The following is a 23602-nucleotide window of genomic DNA, read 5'->3' as shown; positions in this document are numbered from 1 at the left end:
GGTAGACCTTGCTCTTTAGTAAGTGATTCATACATCAATGAAATACTTTATAAAATAATCTTGCCGTCAAATAAAATCAAAAAGTATAGGGAAAACCTAGCAGCAAAGTTTATAATAATTTTAACATTACTTCAAATGTCATAAATGTGATGGGAACCCACCAAAATGCATTGAGATCCTTTTAAGGCAGATAAGAAAAGGGCTTTAAAATTTCTCCTTTGCAGTATAACCTATATTTTCATTTCTTTTTCATGCTTTTCATGGGGTAAGGTGCATTTACTACTCTGCAAACCAGGAAGTGAATAAGGGAGCCTTAAAAATATGATTGTCATTAAACTGATTGAAATACATAGTTAAATAAGTAAGGCACTGCTTGTGGAGAAATTCTGACACTTACAAAGATGTAGCACAACTCACCTGTTTAAAAATAAACTTTGAGACTCAAAGTGAGATGCAGAATTGCTCTGCTGCAGGTCATTTTGCATCACTATACTGTATTGCAGGTAAAGGCACTTTGACTAGTGTTTGCTGCTATGTAGTGTCTAGCTGTGCAGTGGGGTTAAAAATGAAGTTATCTGTTATTTTTAATATTTGGGACTACTAGTAAAAGGTCTGTATTGCTGTATTTGCCATTAATAGAATTATTTTAATAGCAACTTGTTTCATGTACATGTTTGTCCATAATGCAGCTGAGGGGGGATGACCGACCTACTATTCAAATGTTGTGTAAGGACAACTGAGTAGTGGATGGATCGATTAACTGATCAGCTGTTGGACTGTCCCTGTGGTTCCGTCTTGCTCTGATCAGTGAGCATGGGGTCGTGCTGGGTCACTGTTCGTTCCTCCACTGTGGATGCAGGTACTGCTGGAGACTGCTCTCCTCAGACTCCGCTGGAGGACAGGAGACAAGGGCCCACGTCACAACCGAAACCGGTCCAATTCGCCATGCTCTGGTCTACTGTCCATTCGTGAACGCATGAAAAACATACTGGCCAATGTGTTGGACCACACTGACCTGGCTCTACTTTGGGAGTGTGGGATGCCAGCAATCCACTTGGGTATAGCTCACATCCTAACACACTAAGCACGGCTCTTGCCACCTCTGCTTTTGTCTGGTGGAGCCCACTCTCTACTATGACAAGCCATCACAAGATCCAGACCTACAGATATGAGTCTCTACTGAAACACAGCAGACCAGTAACAAGCCACAGTGACCTCATTCACACCAAATGCCATAATGGAAAATTCAGGTATTTTGCCACAATTAGATGCGGTGTGAAAGGGGTTTTGTAGTTGCAGTGAAAAGAGCAAAATCCCTTGCATACTTCCAACAGGCCTCCAGCAAAATACCTGTCTTGCTCTACTACTATATTTGATGTGAATGTGGTCAGTAGGAAAGCACTTTTTACAGACATGAAGTTCTACTAAGAGAGCTGTCTGTACATACTGTATCTCTGAGCGGCAGATTTTTCTTCATACCAGTCTGAGACAGTATGAAATACTGAGACATTATGAAAGCTTAGGTTAATTACATGTATTGCTACACAAGTGGAGTTTACATCTGCACAGTAGTTTTTCTTCTTTGCCATTAGTCTTACTGTTCTAAAATGTACCTAGAATAAACACAATACCACAGAAACAGACACTGAGGCTCCACAGCAGAGACACACACCTTGTAGAGCTCTAAGTGGTGATAGACAGATGCCCGAGCCCCAAACTGAACACCTACCTTCAGGCTCTACTTGGATGCTGAGGGCAGCCAGGCGCATCACCACGTCTTCCTCTCCCTCTGCGTCGGCGTAGTCGAATCCAGTGTACCCTTTCTCCTCTGTGCAGTAGCGGATGAATCTAAAGCCGGGAAGCGAAGCGCGAAAGGTCAGAGCGCCCGGAGGAGCGGATCGGGGCCTTTTTCATTAAGACCCTCCCGCTTCGTTAGGGGATCAGAGAGAAACGGGGCCACAGCACCATCTGGTGGCGGGCAGCTCTCACTGCCTCAGCCTTGGGGAGGATGACTGCGCAGTGGCTGGGCTCGTACCGTTCCCAGGTGGGGTCCTTGTTGAGAATGACAGGGTTTCCCACCACAATCAGGAGGGCCTTGGCTCTGGTTACCGCCACATTGAACCGCTGTGGGGGAAAAGTAACAGGGAACTCAGCCCACTGCTGCTGGCAGAGGCGCTGGGATTTCTGCATCCGCCAGCCCCGGCTCTAAAAGATTCCCTCTGACTTACAGTACCAGCCAAAGGTTTGGACACACCTTATTAAGATAATGAGAAACATGCATTCACAGACATTTTGATCAAAAGACTTATACTTAAATGCTTGAAATTATTTTTAAAAAATATTTTTTTATATATATATTTTGGCTACTTTGAAGAATATAAAATCTAAGGTAATTTTGGTTTGTTTAACAAATTTGGACACAGCATAATTCCATTTGCATTATTTCATAGTTTTGATGCCTTTACTATTATTCTAAAATGTGGGAAAAAAAAAATAGAGAAAAAAACATTTCACTGGTACTGTATAAGCTGTGGTGCTGTAAGGGGGAGACGGCTGCCATACACAGACCCCTCTCCGTCCGGTGAGTCGGCTGTACCTTCTCGTTGGTGAGGAAGCCGATGCTGAAGTCCCGGTCCATCCGGACGTAGTTGATGCTGCTGCGCACTGCCGACACCATGACCACCATGCGCTCCTGCCCCTGGAACTCCTCCACTGAGCCCACCTGCAACACAGCGCCTGCTTAACCCGGGATCTCCGGCGACAGTGCTTACGGTGACGTCACTCTGAAGAGGGGGGCTCGTAGGGACACACCTTCAGCTCCGCAATGTCCTTCAGCTGGTTCAGCTCTTTAACGCTTTTGATAGCTTTCTGGATTTTCTCCACCTGTGCAGGAAGTGCAACGCAAGAGACGTGAGTCTTGCAGCCTGTCGAGCCATTTGTCATGATCCGTGACATGGGGAAAAGGGATCCTGTTTGTTGAACTCATCGCATTAAAACACTGAATTTGGTTATGGCATGTTCTGTTAGAAGCATCTGCACCTTGCTGCTCAGTCAGTTTTATTCACGGAATGTAAACTCTTCTTCCTCCAGCACTGTTGGGAGGAAAAGGTTTTGTGTGTTGGGCTGTAACCCAGACAGGAGTTTCAGACTTCTGCACTAATGACAAAACTCACAGAGGCTTCAAAATGTGAAATAACAAGCCAAGCTCCTTAATTAGGGGAAAAAAACTCTGAGGAAAGTTTCCCCTTGTGGAAGTCATTCTTTTGTGCCTTGTATACCATTATGTTGTAGAAAAAGAAGTCCAGGTTTTTGCAAGGAAAAACACAATCTCTCATGCATTTAGGTTTTGTATTAAATAATTTCTGGCTAACATCTCTTCTGTTCAAGAAATTATGTTTACAGTTTACCAAAGCACGCAGAAGAATATGTATTGAAAACCTGAAAAGTCTTTCATAAATAGTTTAAATAACACAGCTTCAGTAACAGCAGCCTTTGAATCCCAGAAAGACCTACTGGATAAGAATTCTAACGTGGCACCCAATATTTCTGTGTCTGAATCACAAACATTGACAATTATTAAACAAGTAGAATCATCATGAAAACTCCAGGACCTCTTGGAGGGCGCCACCTCACCTGCTTCCTGTAGGGGGCGATAATGCCGATGTCCTTCGGGGACAAGACGGCCAGGCCCTTCTTGCCCTGAGTCTGCAGCAGCTTCTTGAGGTAGTCGATGAGGATCTGGATCTCCGTCACGTTAAAGAAGGAGGGGCTGTTCGCCTCGCGCTCGTCCTTTCCCATCACTCCATGGAAAATCACCGGGAAGCCCTGCAAACAGCCAGGCACACTCAGCGCAGTCCACTGCTGGGGCCCCTCTGTACCACAGGGGGGGTCAAAAACACACGGCTGCATTCCATTCAGTTCATAGTGTTTTCTACCACGTGACTTTCCGCACAATCGCCCAGCTCTGGCGCGTTGCTTGGTGATGTCGACACTAGCGTGGTAGGAACCCATCGCTGACCCAACGCACCACCCCAAAGACCTAAAATATGCACGCTATGCAATTCTGGTACAGATATGACACTTGTGGATATAATAAATGAGCTGTCAAAGGTGAACTTTTGGAGATATGGAGGTAAAAAAAAAATCTGTCTTCACCTCAACTGTTAATTTAAGCTCTTCATTCAGGCATACCGGCGACTGCTCTCTGAAACACTCTCAGTAGTTTATCTTGCAGCTATCATTTGGTACACATATAATGGAAGCTTAAAGTTCATCTGAAGTGGGAAGTAGAATTTATGACATGGTAGGTCAATGGCCCTTCCAAGACTGATATACAAAAGCACAGAACATTCAACCAGCTGTCTTCCCTGGATTTTATTTGATTGTAGAACCACAAAGGTTCATATTTATCTTAACTGTTCAACGTCAATTTAACGTTTAATAATTTAATAATTTATTGTCATCAGACATAGAAAATGACTTCAACACCTACAATTACTGAGACAGTTGACCCATCTTTGGTCTTGAAAAATAATGGTGATTATTTAGTGATCATTTATCATAGCTAGTAAGCAGTATAATGATTAATCTGGTATAATTAGTATAAACAGTATAATGTTGACTGTGTTTACGTAGCTTTTAGGGTGATCCCATAATCAGGTTATGTGACACACATTCCAATGTGATGCTGCTGTTGAACTAATCATGCACACATGCACACTGTGATCGTGTGTATGTGGTGCAGGCCGACCAACTGAGAGGCCCATGGTTTCATACACTCACGTAGTTGTTCTCAGCTCAGTCACTTTATGTTTAACCACTTAAGGGTGCTGCTTTGATATATTAGTTCTACACCTCATACCTCGGGCTCGGGTCCACTCTTTGCGTGTGACCTTTGGTCCTCTACCTCGTAGTCTAGGCTTTTAGCCCACTCTTTATGCATAACCTATGGGCTGCCTTTGGTGATATAGATGCATACCACTTGGTGGTACCACTCCGTTGTACCCCTTAACCTACTCTTCCACTCTGCCTCCCCTGTCAAGGTTTGTGACAGAAAGGAGTCGGGTCAGCGTGAGCTCACTATCAATCCAAGGACACCTTTTGAAGCAATGTTCTTCCAATTAGGTGTCAGTGCCCAGACCACGGCAAGGTCAAGCAAACCTAAACACCCTGCCAGGCTTGTGTAAGCGCCTTTAATTATTTAGGTTGCTGTAGAGTTGCTCCCAAAAGGAGACGGCACAGAGACGGGACCATGAGAGGGTTGAGGAGTGTGTAAGGTGTGAGACTGTAAGCGCAAGACTTTGTGAGTGTAACATCTGAAACTCTGCTGAGCCAACGCATGAGAAGCCTTGCTGTATCGAAGACCATCAATAAAGTCTCTTTCAACCAGGGTCCAGACTAAAGTTCTTCATGTTAACAGTTTTATTAGTTACCTTGCAAGTACATTAATACTGAAGCAATTTCACCAAATTCCAACAGTCTTATTTTTTAACCAGCAGAAATAGCAGGAGTAGCATTTCTTTCGCAAATGACCTTTTAGCAAACAACTGTCAAGAGATATCAAACCCAGCCCTGTATTAAATTAATAGCAAAAACTATCCAAATCAATTCAATAAAAGTTATTTCAACAAAAAATGACACCACAAGTCCCCAGAAACAGGGCTGAGAACCAAGTTAGGCAAAAAGGCCAAATATTACATCCAACACTGTGCCTCCAGCCATTGCCATTTCCACTCACAAACACTGTGAACCTGACCTTTGAGTGCAGAGAATACTGCAGCGGAGAATACTGGGGCATTTGCCTTTAATGTTCACGCTCTCAACCAAAGGCAGGTATTAAAAAACATCTGCCCGCCCCTACAAGCACATTCTGCAACATGTGAGAGTTTTGCAACGCTTTGTTCACTGCCATAGCGACAGGATTATGACAGATTATACGCCCAGACTGTAAGGAAAATGCAGCCTTGAATTTGAATACAGAGAACTGCCTTGCAGGACAGACTTGGATGAGCGTTAATCAGATATCGCCTGTGTTGGAAAGCTAGCAAGAAAGGCCGCTGCCCCTGACCCAGCTAGCGGTAAACACAGAGCACAGCCATGGCTGACTATGGCTGTGAGCAGAGGTACAGACAGGTTAATCCATGGGGTGAAGGAGGTGTATCTGCCACAGGAAAAGAGGGAGGGATGGATGCATGCCACCTTCAAATCCCCATGAGAAAGGAGCCGTGACCGAGACTGGAGGATGATACAGCTAGAGATTACACAATACAAGTACAACAAAGCAATCAATCAAAGCGCTCCCCTGTCCCAAGTCGCTCGGTAACATGTTTGTTCTTGTCAAACGTTCACTGTTCTGCTGTCTAGTAATACGGGTGTGTGATATCTGTAGCTATCAATATAACAGAGCATGAGTAGCTTTGTTCTTGCAAACTGCAAATTAATGGGTACTACAAAATATAATTAACTACACCTCATTTTTCACGTTTGTTGTTAGTGATGTGAAAGCCACAAAATTATTTGTTTTCTCCTGTTTAGGAATCCATGACTATCTCTGCTTCTTCTCAAACTGAATGATTCATAATAGTCTGGTCACTACAGTGGGAAACCAGCTGAGTTTGCCAGGCCTAACTCAGATCCAGCATGACTGGGCTCAGTGTGGCTCCATCAAGTCAAAAAGGGTATAAGAGTGTGACAACCCCCCCTCACCTTCTTGGGCAGGTGTTCCCAGTTGCAGTAGGAGTTTCGCAAGTTCTTGTCAGCAAACACCTGCAGCTCTCCATCATAGAAGAGCTCATTGGGGATCTTAAGGATGGCTGGGTGGGACCTGGGAAGAAGAGATAAAAAGTGACTCATTTTATCCTACACCGCCCTGACAACTGGTAATGGGTGAGGCTTCACCATCTTCAGTGCAAGACTGACAAAACTATCAGACAGCGATACTACAGGAAGATATGTCACTATGTTTAAAAAAATTCAGTATGAGTGTAGACATACTTAACACAATGGCAGTATAGCATATGGAGGAAAAACTCACTTTGGGTCTCAACCATGGGGGCGGCCATTTTACCTATCATCCATTTTATCTATCATCAAACAAAAAGAAGTGCAACAACGCCCTTCTGTGCACAAACCTATTCTGAGAATCTAGAACAGGCGAAATAAACGAAACACCCTGTCTGACTCACACCATGGAGTCACTGATGTAAGCTCATATCCACACACACACATGCAGATGCACAAAAATATATGCATAAACACACACAAAAACGCACACACATGCTGGCAATGATGAAAGGGGGAGGGCGGATCACAGGACCCCGAGTCACCTGTAGTTGCGAAGCAGCTTGGTGACGAAGCGGTCGTTGAAGCAGCCGCCTTTCCCATCCTTTTGGTAGATAGGATTGTCCCGCATCAGCCTCTCCAGCAGAGAAAGTCCTACGGTTCAGAAAGGAATACAGTCAAACAACTGAAACTCGTCAGCAGTGTACTAAAACAGGTGGTCTTTGGACATCTGATGTGTGTTCATTTCAGTATTACACCCCGAATGTTTTTCAATGGCCCTACCACAGTTCAGTACAAATGAGCTATCTGGTCATGCCTTTTGCTTCCTCGGCATTTAACAGCACTGCAACTTGCACTGAAATCCTACATGGAGTCAGTAAAACCCCTTTTCCTCTGCAGGGCAGGATCCAGGCTGGACCACTTACTTCAGCCTCCAGCTAGTCTTCCAGTAGCTTTTTTCTTGTGCTGACTTGTGTTGGAAAAAAGCTATTATATGTAGTAATCCCTACCTTGCAAGGCTTTTATTGGATGTAATAATACTGGGATAATAAAATATTTGACCTCCCTTCACTTTAAACAGGTGATGTCAACATGCTGAAAAGCATTGATTGTATACTGTAATCCTGATGTTGTGACAAGGTTTTGATATCAGGGAGTAGACCAGAACTGCAAATAAATTTCTCATACGCACAGCACGGTCGAATGAGTGCAACTATACAGTGCCATGGCTGTACGTGTGGAAAAGTTCCTCTCACTCTGTAAAACAGGTAGAAGTGGGACAAATCCTCCAAGCTCATATTTACTCGTCCATTAACAACCACGACTGTGCATAACCGCCCCCATGCTCCCATGACAACTACCACCTGCAAAACATCTTTCACCAATCAAATGCCTCCGGATGTCAAACAGGGTGGCGCCCTGCAACGATGGGGAGGGGTGCCCCGGTACTGTGATACAGATGCAGTAAGATAGGGCTCGCTTCACTGGCATTCACTGCTCATCCCCGCAAATAATTTGTAGATTTAGGACGCAGGATGTAGGATGTAGGACATAGATTTCATCCACTGTCTATCTACGCAGCACATGCTGTGTTATACTAGTGTTATCAAAATCAGATTCCCTTACATGCAGCTCCCCACACAGCCCATCCAGAGTAGCATGCTGCAATTATTCATTTGGATGCTTACACAAACTACTGCAATTTTGTCCTCCAAAGCTGTGTATTGTGTATCAAATTATTATGCAAATGGCCCAGCTGAAAGTTAACGTGAATAAAGTAGAAGTTGACCCTACCTACTGGGTTACCGTGCTCTGATACCTTTCATTTTGCACTGACGAATTGCCTTGTAATGGATACGGGCCATAATGAAATCTAAGCTGTTAATTCCAAGCTTTTGTTGGTTCACTTCCGGCAGCTCTTGAGTCTTTATCAATGTTTAAACTGTAAATTTCCGATTCTCTGAGTGTCCATTACGCCGATGACCATCAACTGCCCACTTAGGCAGGTTTCCTGTCCCATAAACATCAGCTTTCTTGGCTGGAGCCATAGGAGGACCAACTCCCTTAAAATCCAAACGCTCCCACAGTGCCAAGTCAGACCGGGACACAAACCCGCTGTTGCATTAAATCAATATGTCACTGCCACACAGTCACAGAGCCTCTGATCATGAGCCCCTGCGTCAAGTTTGGGCAGAGTGTCAGTACTGTGAATGCTAACAGCCTTCCCTCCTCACCCGAGCCTGGCAGACAACACACGGCTTGACACTGAGAGCACAAGCCAACACTCTGCCTAGCTCTTCTCGCTCTCCTGCCCTGACTGGTGCACAGCCAATCAGTGACTTCAAAAGCCGAAAAGCCACCTGTTGGCTGAAGCCCCGTGGTTGTGGTACACAGGAAGTGCTTTTTTGGTACGACACCTCTCTGTGACATGGTGCCAGTGTGTGGTGTCATGGGCAATGGCAACCGGGGCACCAGGTCTGAGGTTGCCATCCTCACCCAGTCCGAACTGCATGGCCAGCGGCGAGCGCAGTATGGGTCCCAGCTGTTTGGGGTCTCCTGCCAGCACCAGCTGCCCCGTCTCCGCCTTGAGCAGTCCTGAGAGAAACAGGCAGCAGATTACCACACTACAGCCCAGCTTTGGCTGGCAGCAATTACTGACGCTTCACTGATACTTTTAATTGAGAATTCAGGGCCGCACGGTGCTTACTTAGGGAAGCCTGAATCTCCCTCTGCAATATCATTAGTGCCTCCTGAATGGATTGATAATGACCATATAAACAGTATTCCCAATTATAAAAGGGTTAGTTAACCATAGAATAGTGAGGGAAAAGTCAACATTCAATCAAAAAAATGACCTGTTGATTAATATCCAAGACTGCCTCTTGCTGTGCACAACATGCACAACTTCCCTTAGGCACATTAGTACTTGCTAGTCCTGTTTTTCTACCTCTTTACTGTTCTGAATTTCACTTTCAGTTTCATTTGCTTTTTGATTTTAAAGTGACACAGATCCCTGTTTGATATGCTTCGCCATGCATCAGCAACAAAGTGACAAAAGGGGCAGCGCCTGTAATTCTATGATGGTGGCCCCTCCTCAGCCAGACTGAGGGACACTTCTCTCTGCTGTGTCCAGGGTTGCTCCCTGCTTGGTGCACACCTGAGATAACCCTGACAGATTCCTCTCGAATGCTCACCCGCCATCCCGATGATGCATTCCGGCTCCACAGCATGCCCCGCCTCGTCCACGAAGATGTGGGTGAAGTGGCCGGTAGGGAGGCCTCCAGACACTAGCCTGCAAGCAGATGACATGAGCGGCTTGTAGCAACGGGAGAATGAGCTTACATGAACCCCAGCAGCCGCTCACCGATGCGAACCAATCATGGCGTTTTGCGCTGTAGAGCAATGCCTTTTGATTGGTTCAGACAAGACAACTGATGGCATGTGACGACTCCACTGAGGTCAGTAGCATTTGCACAGTACTGGATAGTATCAGCTCCAGCCCTACCTTCCAGCTGTGACTACAGTGGCAACAATGATCTTGTAGTCCATTAGAGTCTTCTTGGAGGGGAACACAAAGCTGTCCTGGCTCTCATCCCAGTTGCAGCACTTCTGTAGAATAACAAATTGAAGAGGTTCATTTAAAAATAAGTGTCCTCTGGTATGGAGTTCTACATCTATAACCCCTCCCTTACAGTGATTATATCTCCAGTAAAACAAGCCTCTAAACATTATTTCGAACGTGTAGATATTGAGAGGCAACTACAGTGTGGTTTTTACTAGAAAAAACAAATACCCAGGGAAAATGTTTGGACATACCAGGCAGTTATAAATCGACTTTGTAAGGGGCACTGACTATGTGCGAGTCTATCCAGCTGAAGACTTTTAGCAGAAGGTCATTTTCAAATGGCTCTCTCCCTCATAACCAAGAAGTATTTCAATTTTTACTAACATACACATAAATTGTTAAATGTGAACTGTAAACAGCAGTTGGATTTTCAGAGTATCGCCCGACGTGCCTTTCACAGGAACTCCATCCCTCTGCAGTCATATTGTCCCATAAGCACAGGCTTAAGGGGCAGAGGCTCTGTATGACAGACACTCACCTGCAGGCTGCTGGGCACCGTCCCAGGATCCCGGCTGCTGGCATAGAGGCGGTACAGTTGATGGGTGCCTACGTGTTCCTGCACGCGCTCACACAGCAGGTCGGAGGCGCTGTTGGAGGGGGCACAGGCCAGGATGTGGGCAGAGGGCTGGGTTTTGTGGACCTGAGACACAGACACCGTGAGAAGGAGGCTCAGTGCTGCTACACAATGTCTACGAGAACTGTCAGCAAAGCAACACAGAGAGGCTGGGATATATAAACACGGCAAAGGGCTTTCTGAAACATGCATTCATTACTCAGAAAAAAATAACTTAATGGTGCTAGAAACATGAAGTCACTCTAATTTCACAACAGAGGAAGAGACACAGGGACACACACAGACATACAAAGAGAAAGGCAGAGACATTGTGAGGCACACAGTCGTAGCGAAATACAAAAATACATCATGAGCAAGGCAAAGACAATGAAACACAGTGGGAGAAGAGAGACACAGGGAGATACAGAAACAGAGACCAATGCAAAACAGGCTTCCTGTCATAAAATCAATACATTCTGACGCGCTTGGCGAGACAACAGAAATTGCACACCTGTTTGATGGCTTCAACCAAGGTGACAGTTTTTCCGGTGCCGGGAGGCCCAAACACTAGGTACGGAGCGGGCTTGGACACTCCAGACACAATGCGCTGGACTGCAGTGCGCTGCTCCGGGTTCTTCTCCAGCTTCCTGTCGAACAGGCTGCAGAACAAGGAGCACGTCTTCATCTACCTATTTAGCTTAACCATTAATTAACCAGGAATGAACGAGAACTCCCTTTTCTTCTACGGTCATGGTCTGCACAAACAAGGATTGCAGAGAATATAAGGGATTGGAAGTCAGTTCACTGTATGGCGATGATTACATTACATTTCTATCTAGTGTACCCGGACCTTATGTGATCTAACAGAGTGTCTCCTACAGCACAGTGCCCTTCCGTCACCACTTGGCCCAGAAGGAAGACTGAGAAATCCTGTGATTTTCAGGGCAACAGCCCAGAATCTGTCGCTTAAAGGAAACATTCTTCACTTTCGATGATTCTAAGACGTAAGAAATGCATCCCTTGTTTTCAAATCTCAAACAAATCTCGTTCTTTTCCTTTCTGAACTTCGACACTTCCAAATCTCTCCAGTCACTGCGTCAGTTAGGCCTAATATACAATCCGAACAATATAATGCTTTCGATAGGATCTATAATTGCAAGGCCCTCAGTTACAGAGATACAGTGGTAGACAATGGCATATACAGTACCGTTTGCTAGCTAGCTTGCAACTTAACTTAGTTAGCCAACTAGCTATTTTCCCTGGCACAAAAAGGGGAATAAATAACAACACAAACAAAATTTAAAAAAAAAAAATAATCAGCCAAACTATCAGCCAAATTGTTATTTTACACATCGGTATCACTATCAGCCCAGAATTTCACAATCGGTGCATCCCTAGTTGTTGCTGATGGGAATTCACTGCACACCCTGTTGTATAATACAGCGCACAATGCTGAAATCAGCAAGACACCTCCCCCAAACGGGGATGACAGTTAACTGGCTGTGCAAGTATTCTTTGGGTCACCACGGCTTACCACAAAAGACACCGGTGAACCAGATGGATTAGACAGTCAAAACAAGAAGATAATGGAGGAACTGGTGGTGGAGCATATGTGCCGCTAGTCACGTAGAAAGGATTCCCTATATATGGAACTGTTTCTCGCCTTACAGGCAGTTAACTGCATCTCCTGTCCTGCTCTTCTGAACCAGTGCGAGGGCTCTGCATGAGTTAATCTTCGACAGTGCTGGTCTGCGTTAGCAGGCTGACCTCAGCTGGAGCTTGGGGGCAGGGAGGGGCATGTCCCTGGAGGCAGCGCCTGTGGGGAACAGCACCTCCTCCAGGTGGTGTTTGACAGCCAGCTCCACTGCCCGGTGCTGCAGCTTCAGGGGAAAGCGGTTGATGGTGAACTCCACGTCAAACTTCATGTTGCTGATGAAGTTCTGCAGCAGCCTGCAGGAGGGTCAGAGACCTTACTTGTCTTATTTGACATTTTACTCAACATTAACAGAATAACTGAACCTACAGTATTAGCTGTGAAAGCACTGAACCTCCTTTAGGTGAGGAGCAGCTTATTTAGGGGAAAACCAGGCAGATATAGCTGTGCCAGGAGCAGTATTGAAATGAACTACAATAGCACACTCATTATTTGCTGCAAAAGAAAGCATATCAGTAAGTGGTTTCTTACTTCTTGGAGAATCCCAGTTTAACTCTCTCCAGCTCCACTCTGTGAACATAGCCCTTGTAGACCATGATGGGCTGGCTCTTGTCCTCAGCCTTGCACACCTTTAAGTAGTCCCCTCTCAGGACCGAGGGTCTGTTCTCTGCCACGCCCGGGACCTGGAAAGCAGGGGCAGACCATGACACTCCGTTTGGACAGATGAAGTCTTCACAGACACCCACTGACCCAGAAGAGGATGGCTTAGCTTACCTGCAGAACGAGGAGCTTCTTGTTGTTCCGGTCCTTGGACATTGTTTGGTTGTGCATGTCATACTTCCTGATGTCCACTTCCATCTGGATCTCCTCTAGGTGCAGCAGCAGCTGGAAGCGTCTGGCGTAGTTCTGGAAGGTCAGGGGAGACTCCAGCAGAGACCTGGAGAAACACTATTTAGGCCGGTCCACAGACACAACCAACCTACTTAAGAAAGGTCTTTTAAAAGGCCATAATAGCATAGGATGTGGACAATTCTGTGTAGGACCAAATTCAAATTCTAATTTTTCAAATTCTGTGTAGGACCCTACAGAACACTGCTGTAAGAATCCCCCTTTTTAAAACTTTGTATCATTTAACACATAACATTAGGTTTTCAAGCATATTCTGTACAACAGGTGGTTTGCATTAAATGGTGACAAAAGCATATCTTCTTAGACAATGACCCAATTTAATCTCTTAGTGAAAGGATCATTCTAACATGGTTCATTTGTAAATGATTACCATGAAGGTCTCCTATAATAGCTAAAGCCACACATAAATCAGTAATGGGAAAAGGAGGTATGTAACAGCCATACTTCATCAGTACTGGGAAATGAAGGTAGCTGTATGAGGTACTTACTTCACTGAAGGGAGCTGTTCTCGTGCTGCAGGTGATAAATACTCAGAATTCTCCAGCCTTTCCTTTGCAAGCTCCTTCAGGTAAAAGGGGTATTTGTAGTCCTTTAAGTTCACCACCATTTTCAAAAGCTGCACAACAAAACTACAACAGATGAACAAAGATCAGTCTGTGACATTACTCCGTTGTCCTTTTTAACTATTCAAAACAAAAAAGTAGTCTTTAGGAATTTCTCAAACACAAGAAATAAATCTGAAGATGAAACCCTGGAGTGTAAAAGAGCAAAGATGTGAAATACAAGGTCTAAAATGACTAGACTACTACAGGAATGTCATTAGTGTCATCTCCAGTTCAGTTTATTTAAAGTGGGTTTGGATTTAAGCAAAACTAGATGACAATGATGCTTTGATTTGCCGTGGGTGCATCACTCTGCCTAAGGTATTCCACTCAGCCCACCCTAGAGTAATTGACAGCTAACTCAGTGCCGCGCTGGAGACAGGGCAATGTGCCTGCCACGCTCTGCAAGCTGCAAGAATCACCTGTTTCCTTTACCTCTCAGGAGGCTCCCCCTCCTCTACCATGGTATCCACTGGCTTGCGTGTTGAGGCCTGGTAGGGCTTGTACGGTGCGATTGGTCCCAGGTCCACAGCCAGCTTTGTCCTTGCCACCGCCTCCAGGAAGCGCACAATGTAGAAAGGCTTTGCTTTGGCTAGCGGGTCCGGCTTGAACTCAAAAGCCATGGTGGCTGGGAAACACCCGATGTGATGAGACCTGAACTGAACCTCAATTTCATAGCGGTCACCTACGGAAGACAGAACAGCTACAACTAGATTTTGAAAGGTCTTGCTGCACTAAGAGTAGAAACTTTAAAGATGTTTCCATTAAGATGGTAGTGTCACGATGAAGAAATTTCAGGTAAATGCCTGTTTTGTAAACCTAAACTCCAACCAATTCTTCATCCCTCCAAAGACAAAAACCCTCTCATCAAACCAGGGAAGAACTCCTGGCTATTTCAAATATCTGATCTCCTACCAAGAAAACCTTTTAAATCAAGGGCTTCACTGAATTTCACATACTGAAATGTTGCTGTTGACTGAAACCTAGTTAAAGGTAAATAACACAGAACTCTCACTAAGGCCTTTGAGCAATTAGCTTTAATTATAAATACACATTAAGTCTAAATATGTTAAGTAATATAAGTTTAAGTATTATAAGATGTGCAATTCCTCTGCTTTTTCTTTCCATTCTATCCATCACATCTTCTTTTGAGAAGTGCCTTTAGCAAGAACACATTACAGGCATTATTATACAAACCACTTTACAGCTTTACTCTTTACAGTCAGAATGGCCACTTGAACATCAAGTTCACAGCACTAGACCCCTGAACTCCACTAAAAATGAAACAACATTACAACAAGATGCACAGCGGCTGAGGGGTGATCTAAGGAACCGTCCGACTGAGACCGTACATGTAGAAAAGGGCCACATTCCTTAGTCGTTGTTTGTGCACACCACCCCCACCTCTCACTGACGAAATGAAATGAAAGGGAAATGAGTGAGCGCGTAGCAGCACGCAAGCTGTTGTTTCGTCAAGTTGTATTTGTCCATCGTAAATGTGTAAATGTTCTTATTGCCCTAACTATCAGTTCTGATTTATTGTTCTTCCTGAATCCTTGCAGGAAACCACACACGCGCGCATGCGCGCACACACACACACACACACGCATTCCACACAAAATCCACGAAATCCTCAATAAAATTCTGAACCCGGAACCTGACTCCTGTGTCCTGACCGACACCCCACTGTGAAAGCAGCATTAGCCTGAACCGAGTTTACGGTGAAATTGCCCCCTCAGTTTCAGTTCATTTTGGAGGCTTAGGCGCCGTTTTCCTTACCCGGGCTGAGAAGGAGAGGACAGGCGCGCGTCACCCTCTTCTCGTCCACCAGCGTGAAGCAGCGGATGCGGTGCAGGGCGGTGTAGTAGGTGAAGTGCAGGGCGTTGGGCCCCGTGTTCTGAATGTGCAGCTTCACCACATAGGCCTCCTCCAGGCGCTCCACGGTGAAGCGGATCTTGCCGTCCAACATCTCATGGTCCGAGGTGATCACGATGCCCTCCTTGTCCGAGATAAAGTCTGCCCTGTGGCCGAAACAACAGGCACCCTTTCAAAATGACAAAATGGCCACAGTGGAACCCTCTGTGTTCACCATGAGCTGCTAATTAACACTTTGAAGAATAATAGTGATTATTTAGTGATCATTTTATCATAGTTAATAAGCAGTATAATGACTAGTCTAGTATAATTAGTATAAACTGGATAGTGATGATTGTGTTCATGTTGTTTTTCCAATGTTGTTCATCCAATGGATGATGCTATGTTGAACTAATCATGCACACATGCACACTGTGATCATGTATATGTGGTGCAGGCCGACCAACTGAGAGGCCCATGGTTTCATACACTCCTGCAGTTGTTATCAGGTCAATCACTTCATACTTAACCACTTAGGGGTGATCAGTTTGATCACCACATATTTCACAACCGCAATACCTCATTTTGAAGCTTCTCATACAAAGGCCTGTCCTGGATGATATAGGTGCACACTACTCGGTTGAACCCCACAAACTACTCTCCCACTCTGCCTCCCTTGTCATTGTTTGTGATAAAGAGGAGTCGGGTCAGTGTGTGCTCACTATCAACCCAAGGATACCTTTTGAAGCAATGTTTTTCCAATTAGGGGCCAGACTCCAGGCCATGCAAGGACGAGCAAATTCAAATGTCCTACAAGGCTCACATAAACAGTTCTAACTATTTAGGGTGCTGTACAGTTGCCCTCGAGACAGAGACAGGGTAGGAACTGGACCACAAGAGGGTTGAGGAGTGTGTAAGGTGTGAGACTGTAAGCGCAAGACTTTGTGAGTGTAACATCTGAAACTCTGTTGAGACGACCATCGCCTGTGAAGCCTTGCTGTATTGAAGATCATCAATAAACAGTCTTTTCTCTCCCTTCAACTGGGTCCAGAGTAAAGTTCTTTCAATTTCATTTTTTCAAGGATGACACCACTAATGTTGCAGGCACACCATATTGTTTATCTTATTTAAGTGATATTATTTAGTTCATTTTTGTTATATTATGTATGTATATTATGTATATTATATTTCTGTACTCTGCCAGGATGTGCCTACCAGATGTACCCTGTTTTGGTTATTCTATCCCCAGTATTCCTTTTCATATGGGATATATATAATACAATTCTGCCTAAGCTCTGAGTTAAAGAACTGCAATACTTTGTACTTCTCTCCATGATATCACTGAAATAAAGCTTGATCCTGGCTGAAAGTTCCAGTTATCTGAGAATTACTCAACAGCCACATAGGTTTCTGTGTCTTATAAAGGTCTAGAAGTACCTACAATGGCTTAGCCTGCCCCGCTGACATCACCTCCACCCAGGAAATGGTCCTGCTGTTATTGTCTGGCCTTTCACACTCCATGCTTACATCTTATACATGGTGTCTGAATGGTTAACTATACTATCGGTCATGCACGCCTCTGGGTAAAGCCAGGGGAAGGCAGAAAGAGGTGAAATGGATCCGTTACGACTTGACTGTGACTCACAAAGATAATCCCATCATGGGTGGGCAACGCCCTGAGACTGAACCATGAATGTCTCATTTAAGATGCATTTGGCTCAACCAAAATAGAGCAACACTTACCAGACTGAGAAATAAGGATAATTGCAGCAAGAGCCTGACTCCTGGGCAAGCTAACAATGGATACCGCTGGCATAGTTGGGGTAGTTGTGGTGTCCTTTACTTGCCAATACAAACTTGGAGAAATCAAACCATGAGCTGGCAAAGGGAACAAGGCCATAAAATGCCAACACCCATGATAGTGCAAACCTAAAAAGCTGGCAATGTTACATTCATTTCAACAGCAGGGCAGAACACATTTCATTACATTACTTTCATTTAGCCACACCGCGATATGCACTCCACTCCAATGGCCTCCCAAAACAAACTCACCTGTTCACCTTCAAGCTCTGAAGGATCTTGTTGGCCAGCCTCTTCTTGGCCTGTGATCCTGGCTGGACTCCAGGTGCTGGGGCAGGGGCAGAGGAAGGGGCTGGGATTGCACTGGCAGGGGACACTGTAGCTCCTCCATTTGCCACAGGTGGGGCAGTGGCGTTCTGTTGTCGACGGGGCCTCCTCCACTGGTCTCCATAGAACACTCGAACCTACAACCGTGAGAGAGGGGTGAAACTAAGCCACCACTCTGCATACTGGGGGTGGGACAAAATATCGATACGGGAATATATCGTAGTACTTCCTCTTGTGATACGTTATCGATACACTGGTGCCAAATATCGATATTTCTATTAAAACATGCAGGTGCTCTAAACAGACTCCCCCACCAATTTGACTTACCAGAGTCACTACTTCATGACTCCTCGTGGTGGTGCTTACCAAATGAATGAGGGTAAATTTGTGGTGAAGAAATGCACACAACTTCTCTTTCTCAGTCCTCCCTGGAAATGAGATCCGTCCAACTCAATTTCAGTAAGTAACTGACTAGCTGACTAAACGGTTTGGATGGCAGAGACTGTTGTTTTATATAAGTAGCTAGCTTCAGTTGAGTTAGTTAGTTGTAGTTAGCCAACCTAGCTAGATTTCAAAAAAATCGCAGAAACGCTATATCGTGATACCATCATTATCGTGGGCAACGTATCGTATTGTGAGTTACTCTGTGATTCCCACCCCTACTGCATACTGTAGCATCTCAAAAACACTAGTGTGAAGTGTGAGACCTGAGTGCCTTCTGTGTGATCATTTTGTACTCTTTGTTTCCACCTGCATGTATAAAACTTACACACAACAATGTTATTCTTCCCAAAACCCTCTGTGTACTCTCCTGAAATGTTAAGGATGTTGTATCTTTCCTGAGCGGAGCAGATTATCTGCTTCACGGCCTTGACTGGTTTCTGTCCTGTGTGGGTCTAAGGAAGCACACAGGCCATGCCCGGTCAGCAATAGATATGGTTTTGCCTGGCTCAAGTTTAAAAGAATGTATTTTTTTCTTTTTTAATTAACTGCTAACCACAGAATATTTCAAAACACAATTATAACTTTTCTGCCTGGAAATGACGTATTCGCCTATTTGAGAGTTGCACACCTTATCACCGCATAAAAATTGTGATGTACACTACTGAAAGTTGGAATTGCTCTGACTTCTCTATGCAAGTTGTTGGATGACTTTTCCCCTGAGAACTTTCAGAATAAATACAGAATTGTCTCACTGTCCTCTGACTCTGTTTCATCACTGAAGTTTCTTTCTAGAAGGCGAGATTCCACGACAAGAGGAACCAATTAAATAGTGTTGCTTAGGGCTTCAAAGTTTGTAATGATGGGAGAGTGAGGCTTCACTCATGTGTGGGCTAAAATGTGCTGTCATTAAATGACTTGTGTTAAGTGGTCAAAACACTGTGCTCTCCAAAGCAAAATGCTAGGATTGGATATAACAATCAATGATGGGACAACCCATTTTAGGCTTATGAAGCCTACTCGACCATCACATTAAATTGAGAAGCCTTGGTTTAGCAGATCAAAAGATTTTAAAAGAAATGAACCCAAAATGAACATCACATGTCTAAAACAAAGAGCACAGCTGTGCCCAGGACCGATACTGAAATCGATATAACTGTGTATGAAATCTGTTGGTCAGACAAAATTGCTTTCTAGAAGATGGACAAAGATACCCCTGTGAAGAATAATATTTAATTTATTGTGATTATTTACCATAATTGGTATAAACAGTATAATGGTACGTAGTTTACATTAAAGTTCTTTGTGTTAACAGTTTTATTAGTTACCTTGCAAGTACATTAATATTGAAGCAATTCCACCGAATTCCAACACCTGTCAACCAGAATGTGTCTGACAGTCAAACCATTTCTGCGAAGATATTAGCTGTACTTGACTAAAGGACAGCACCACCACACAGTGACCACCACCAACACACCAGATCCTGTCGAACACCAAGGGTGAGTCTTTATGCATTCTTAACACCAAACCCACAGGATACCTCAGACTGACCGTTGTCTCTGGGGCCTCTCTCTAAGAAGAGAAAACTTTCTGTAATCAAAGACTACAGGGAGAAAATCAAAACATGATTTCTGGTCCACGTGGGTATGAACAGGAACGGATCAGGAACGCCCAGTTCAATCTGCTGAGCCCAAGCCACTGCCAAACCATCTCAAAATTATCGATTTTTTTCGACAGACACGTCACTTTGAGAATCAATGGTCCAATAAACTTCTCCAGTTGTTTAAAGTTGCTTGCACCTGAGGGTATTATCAGCTCACAGCTCACAGTTTAAAATGTAGTGAGAAATGAAAACCCATGAGTAATACTTGAACTATTGGACCCGGCAACCTTTTGATGAATGGGCAAACTGTAGAGAAACGCTGATTATTGGCTAATAAGCACACTTCCACTACATTTATGACTATGTGCTGGACAGCGTCAGATGATGGGCATTAGGTTATATTAGCTTTTATGCAGCTATTTCACTAATAGATGCTTTTCTTTGAGGAATCTACTGAGCACTACTCACAAAAAACAATGCAATGATTTCAAAGTTACTCATCAGAGACATTATGTAGAAAATAAAAGGCTAAAAAAAAGTCAGAAATGCAAAGCAGCCACAAAACACGTGAATGTGACACATGCACATCATTGGTACATTCAGCTGGCATTAAGTCTCACTCTAATATGGTGATTCATCTGTATCCAAACCACAGTGAACCACGCCCACGACTAATTAACGTCTGCTTCCACCAAATCATCCCATAAGAATGAACTTTAAAGTTTCAGAGTTATCTGAATTATACACCAGTTATCAACACAATGAAGACATTTAAGGTGAATTTAAAGTCACAACGGCATTTCGCACGTATGCAAAACAAAAGCTACAATTTACAGTGGATTTACAGTAAGGTAGATCTCTGAGCATCTCGCTTATTGTTCTGGCTGCTGTTGCAATAAAATGCCTGTGATAAACACGCGCAATATCAAATATAACGACTTCTTTATATCATCTATCCTAGGTTTCCCCGTTTCCCTTTTTCTTAAACATACACAAACTGGTAATAATCTAAATCCATATCATCATGCACTACACAGATTCAGAAGGCTGGAGGAAATGATTCCGCTGCCAGGCAACCAGCGAACAAACTACTCACCAGCTACTAACCAGCTAATTAACTTCTGCGGTAGCTAACGTTAGGAGTGTTCGGTGTCTAGTTGTCTAATCAACTAGGGAGCTAGCTAGCTGTCCACTCCGTTCAAGTCGCTAAGTGTCAAAAACAGCTTTGCAGCGTTTTCGCTTACCTTTGCATTTAAGTATACCTTCCCCCGCTGCGTGTTAGCCTTATTGAATCTCACCAATGCATACAGCACGTTAGAAAAATTCGGATCTTTGGTTCCGTCCCTGTTGGGGAAAAAAAGACCCTGAGTACTTTCCAAGGATTTCGCACATGCAGAGCGGCTGGCTACAGTGCATAGGTTTCGTTTCCCAGAAAGTCGAATGCAGACAGCTAGCTTGCTAACATCGTCAGCTTGCTTGCTAGCTAGTTAGATCTGTACCTAATCGTTTGATCGTCTTACTTAACATCACTTAGCAAGACTCTAGTTAGTGGTGAGGGTTACTGACATTAGATACAATAAAAAGAATAACAGTAAAATATAAAATAAATGCATAGTCAAACTAAACAGACAGCTGACGTTAGACCAACACGTCAACAGCTAACGTTAATCAAGAAAGGTCACTAGATAACTAACAAGCCAACGAGCGTGGCCAACTAGCTAACGTCAGCTAGCTACCTGTTCCTTCTAAATTCGGAGTTATAGATGTCACGAAGTTCGTTTTTGTCGGTTTTCGATTTTCTCTCTCCAAGGTAGTCTATGAAGGCGAGTCCAGCTTTAAGAGACGCTTTCAGGGAGGGCATGGTGTTGCAACCAGATTTTGATGGCCAAGAAGACAACTATATTTGGAAACAATAAGAAAATGAATGAAATTCTGATCTATCTAGCTATCTACAGGGACCAGTGCAACGCGAACTACTCTACCTGACCAGCCTGCTCGTGTTTCCACAAATTGCGTATACAAGCGAACACCCAATGAACATGAATGACGTCGCAGCAAAGATGTTCACAGAGCGAGATACGACAGTATAAATATGCTAGCGTTACCGCAGAAATAACGTGAACTTACACACGGTGTTAAATTTACGCAGCTTTCCCGGCTTGCCACAGCTTCTACTGCGGCTGTTGTGAATGGTAAGTACATGCCCCACATTTAGAGATAAGCCGCCACCACCTTAAAAGCTAGAAAATGTTTGAAACTGCTTGTTGCGTTAAACTTTGATATCGAAATTGTTTGACTGTATTTGCTGAGCAAAAGCAAACGCTTTCTTGTTCCAGAGCGGGGATGCATCATGCAGTGTGACTACCAGTTAAGTATTGTGGCAGAGGTCAATTGGAGTGATCTATAGTGAAGTATCTCTGTGCGAAATCTCTGATCACGCTCATCCACGGGTCATTGCACGGAAAATGATGTTTGTTGGAGTTGAAAGCAAAGGGACATTCATTTTAAAGGTTAACGTTCAAGCTCAACTGAATTGGCGTATTCACAAAATAGGCCTTTGTTAGATTTTGCTTCTATTTGCTAGGACCAGCTGGCAGTGACAAGGCGATGAATTTAGTTGATCGCTAAGAAGCTGGGGTTTTGATTCAAAAGTTGTGGGCTCGAATCCCAGGTTGAGTCATTTAACCCTTGACCATGTATTAGAGTTTAATATCTCTCCTTGTTTCAGACTTCCAGTAATGTTTCAAATCGGCAGTGTAGCATAGTGGTTCGATCCCTGCTGGGACACTGCTGCTGTACCCTTGGGCAAGGTACTTAACCCACAATTGCCTCAGTAAACTGATGTGACCATGGTTTCTTCCTACCTTCAGTTCAGTCTGGCAAACTTGTATGAACTTCCCGCTTAGCGACCTGGTCGACTGGTCATCTGGCTGTTGCTTCATCCCTCTGTGGCCACACATCCCAAACTTGTTGTTGCTATATGTATTTCATGTATCACACCATATTAGCACAGTAGTCACTACAGATAAATTCATATAATTTACAGTGTCATGAGCATACTTATATTAAGTATGTATTTCTAATTTAAACAACTTGCAGTACAATTAGTCAGCAGTCCTTCACTTTGAATGAGGCAATATTAGTGGGTTGGGCTCCATCTGTAATTTGATGAGACTGTTTCTGTATGAGACTATGCTGTTGCACGAAGCTGTGTCGGTGGGTCAGTATTTACATACTGAATTGGCAGACACTCCTATCCAGGCTGGGTAACATGACTCACGTTTTTTTTTTTTTTTTTTCTTTTCCCCATATTAGTTGCTTATACAGCTTGATATTTTCTAAAGTGATTCAGCGTTGTGGATCATGTAACACCTCTTTTTTTGAATGGTCACACAGCCACAGTAATGGCCGCTTGTAAGTGCACTTTTTCAAATGAGACAAGAGTGAGATGAGA

At 44.0% G+C, this 23602-nt stretch overlaps 1 protein-coding gene across 1 annotated transcript; it reads right to left on the bottom strand.

Annotated features, from left to right (window-relative positions):
* Nucleotides 1-27: 27 nt before the first annotated feature.
* Nucleotides 28-22134, bottom strand: mov10a (Mov10 RISC complex RNA helicase a). Its single transcript, XM_036531751.1, has 22 exons — nt 21885-22134; nt 21393-21492; nt 18030-18241; nt 15903-16144; nt 14559-14808; nt 14010-14150; nt 13387-13549; nt 13144-13295; nt 12726-12908; nt 11470-11617; nt 10884-11045; nt 10286-10389; nt 9975-10072; nt 9277-9375; nt 7326-7434; nt 6706-6823; nt 3634-3825; nt 2812-2883; nt 2597-2722; nt 2036-2124; nt 1730-1848; nt 28-891 (listed from the first exon to the last, which is right to left on the bottom strand). Exons 1-22 carry the CDS (start codon nt 22007-22009, stop codon nt 830-832), a joined length of 3066 nt encoding a protein of 1021 aa, XP_036387644.1. The 5' UTR covers nt 22010-22134; the 3' UTR covers nt 28-829.
* Nucleotides 22135-23602: the final 1468 nt, after the last annotated feature.

This window comes from Megalops cyprinoides, chromosome 6 (assembly GCF_013368585.1).
Source record: "Megalops cyprinoides isolate fMegCyp1 chromosome 6, fMegCyp1.pri, whole genome shotgun sequence".
Taxonomy (NCBI): Eukaryota; Metazoa; Chordata; class Actinopteri; order Elopiformes; family Megalopidae; genus Megalops; species Megalops cyprinoides.
This window is presented reverse-complemented; position numbering and strand designations above follow the sequence as displayed.

Excerpts from the sequence above, each read along its gene's own strand:
- mov10a (XM_036531751.1), bottom strand. The coding sequence starts at position 22,009 with ATGCCCTCCCTGAAAGCGTCTCTTAAAGCTGGACTCGCCTTCATAGAC. Across the intron at positions 14,151-14,558 it reads GAGGGGGAGCCTCCTGAGAG|TTTTGTTGTGCAGCTTTTGA; the intron begins GTAAAGGAAACA and ends CATCTGTTGTAG. Across the intron at positions 1,849-2,035 it reads AAGGACCCCACCTGGGAACG|ATTCATCCGCTACTGCACAG; the intron begins GTACGAGCCCAG and ends TCCCGGCTTTAG.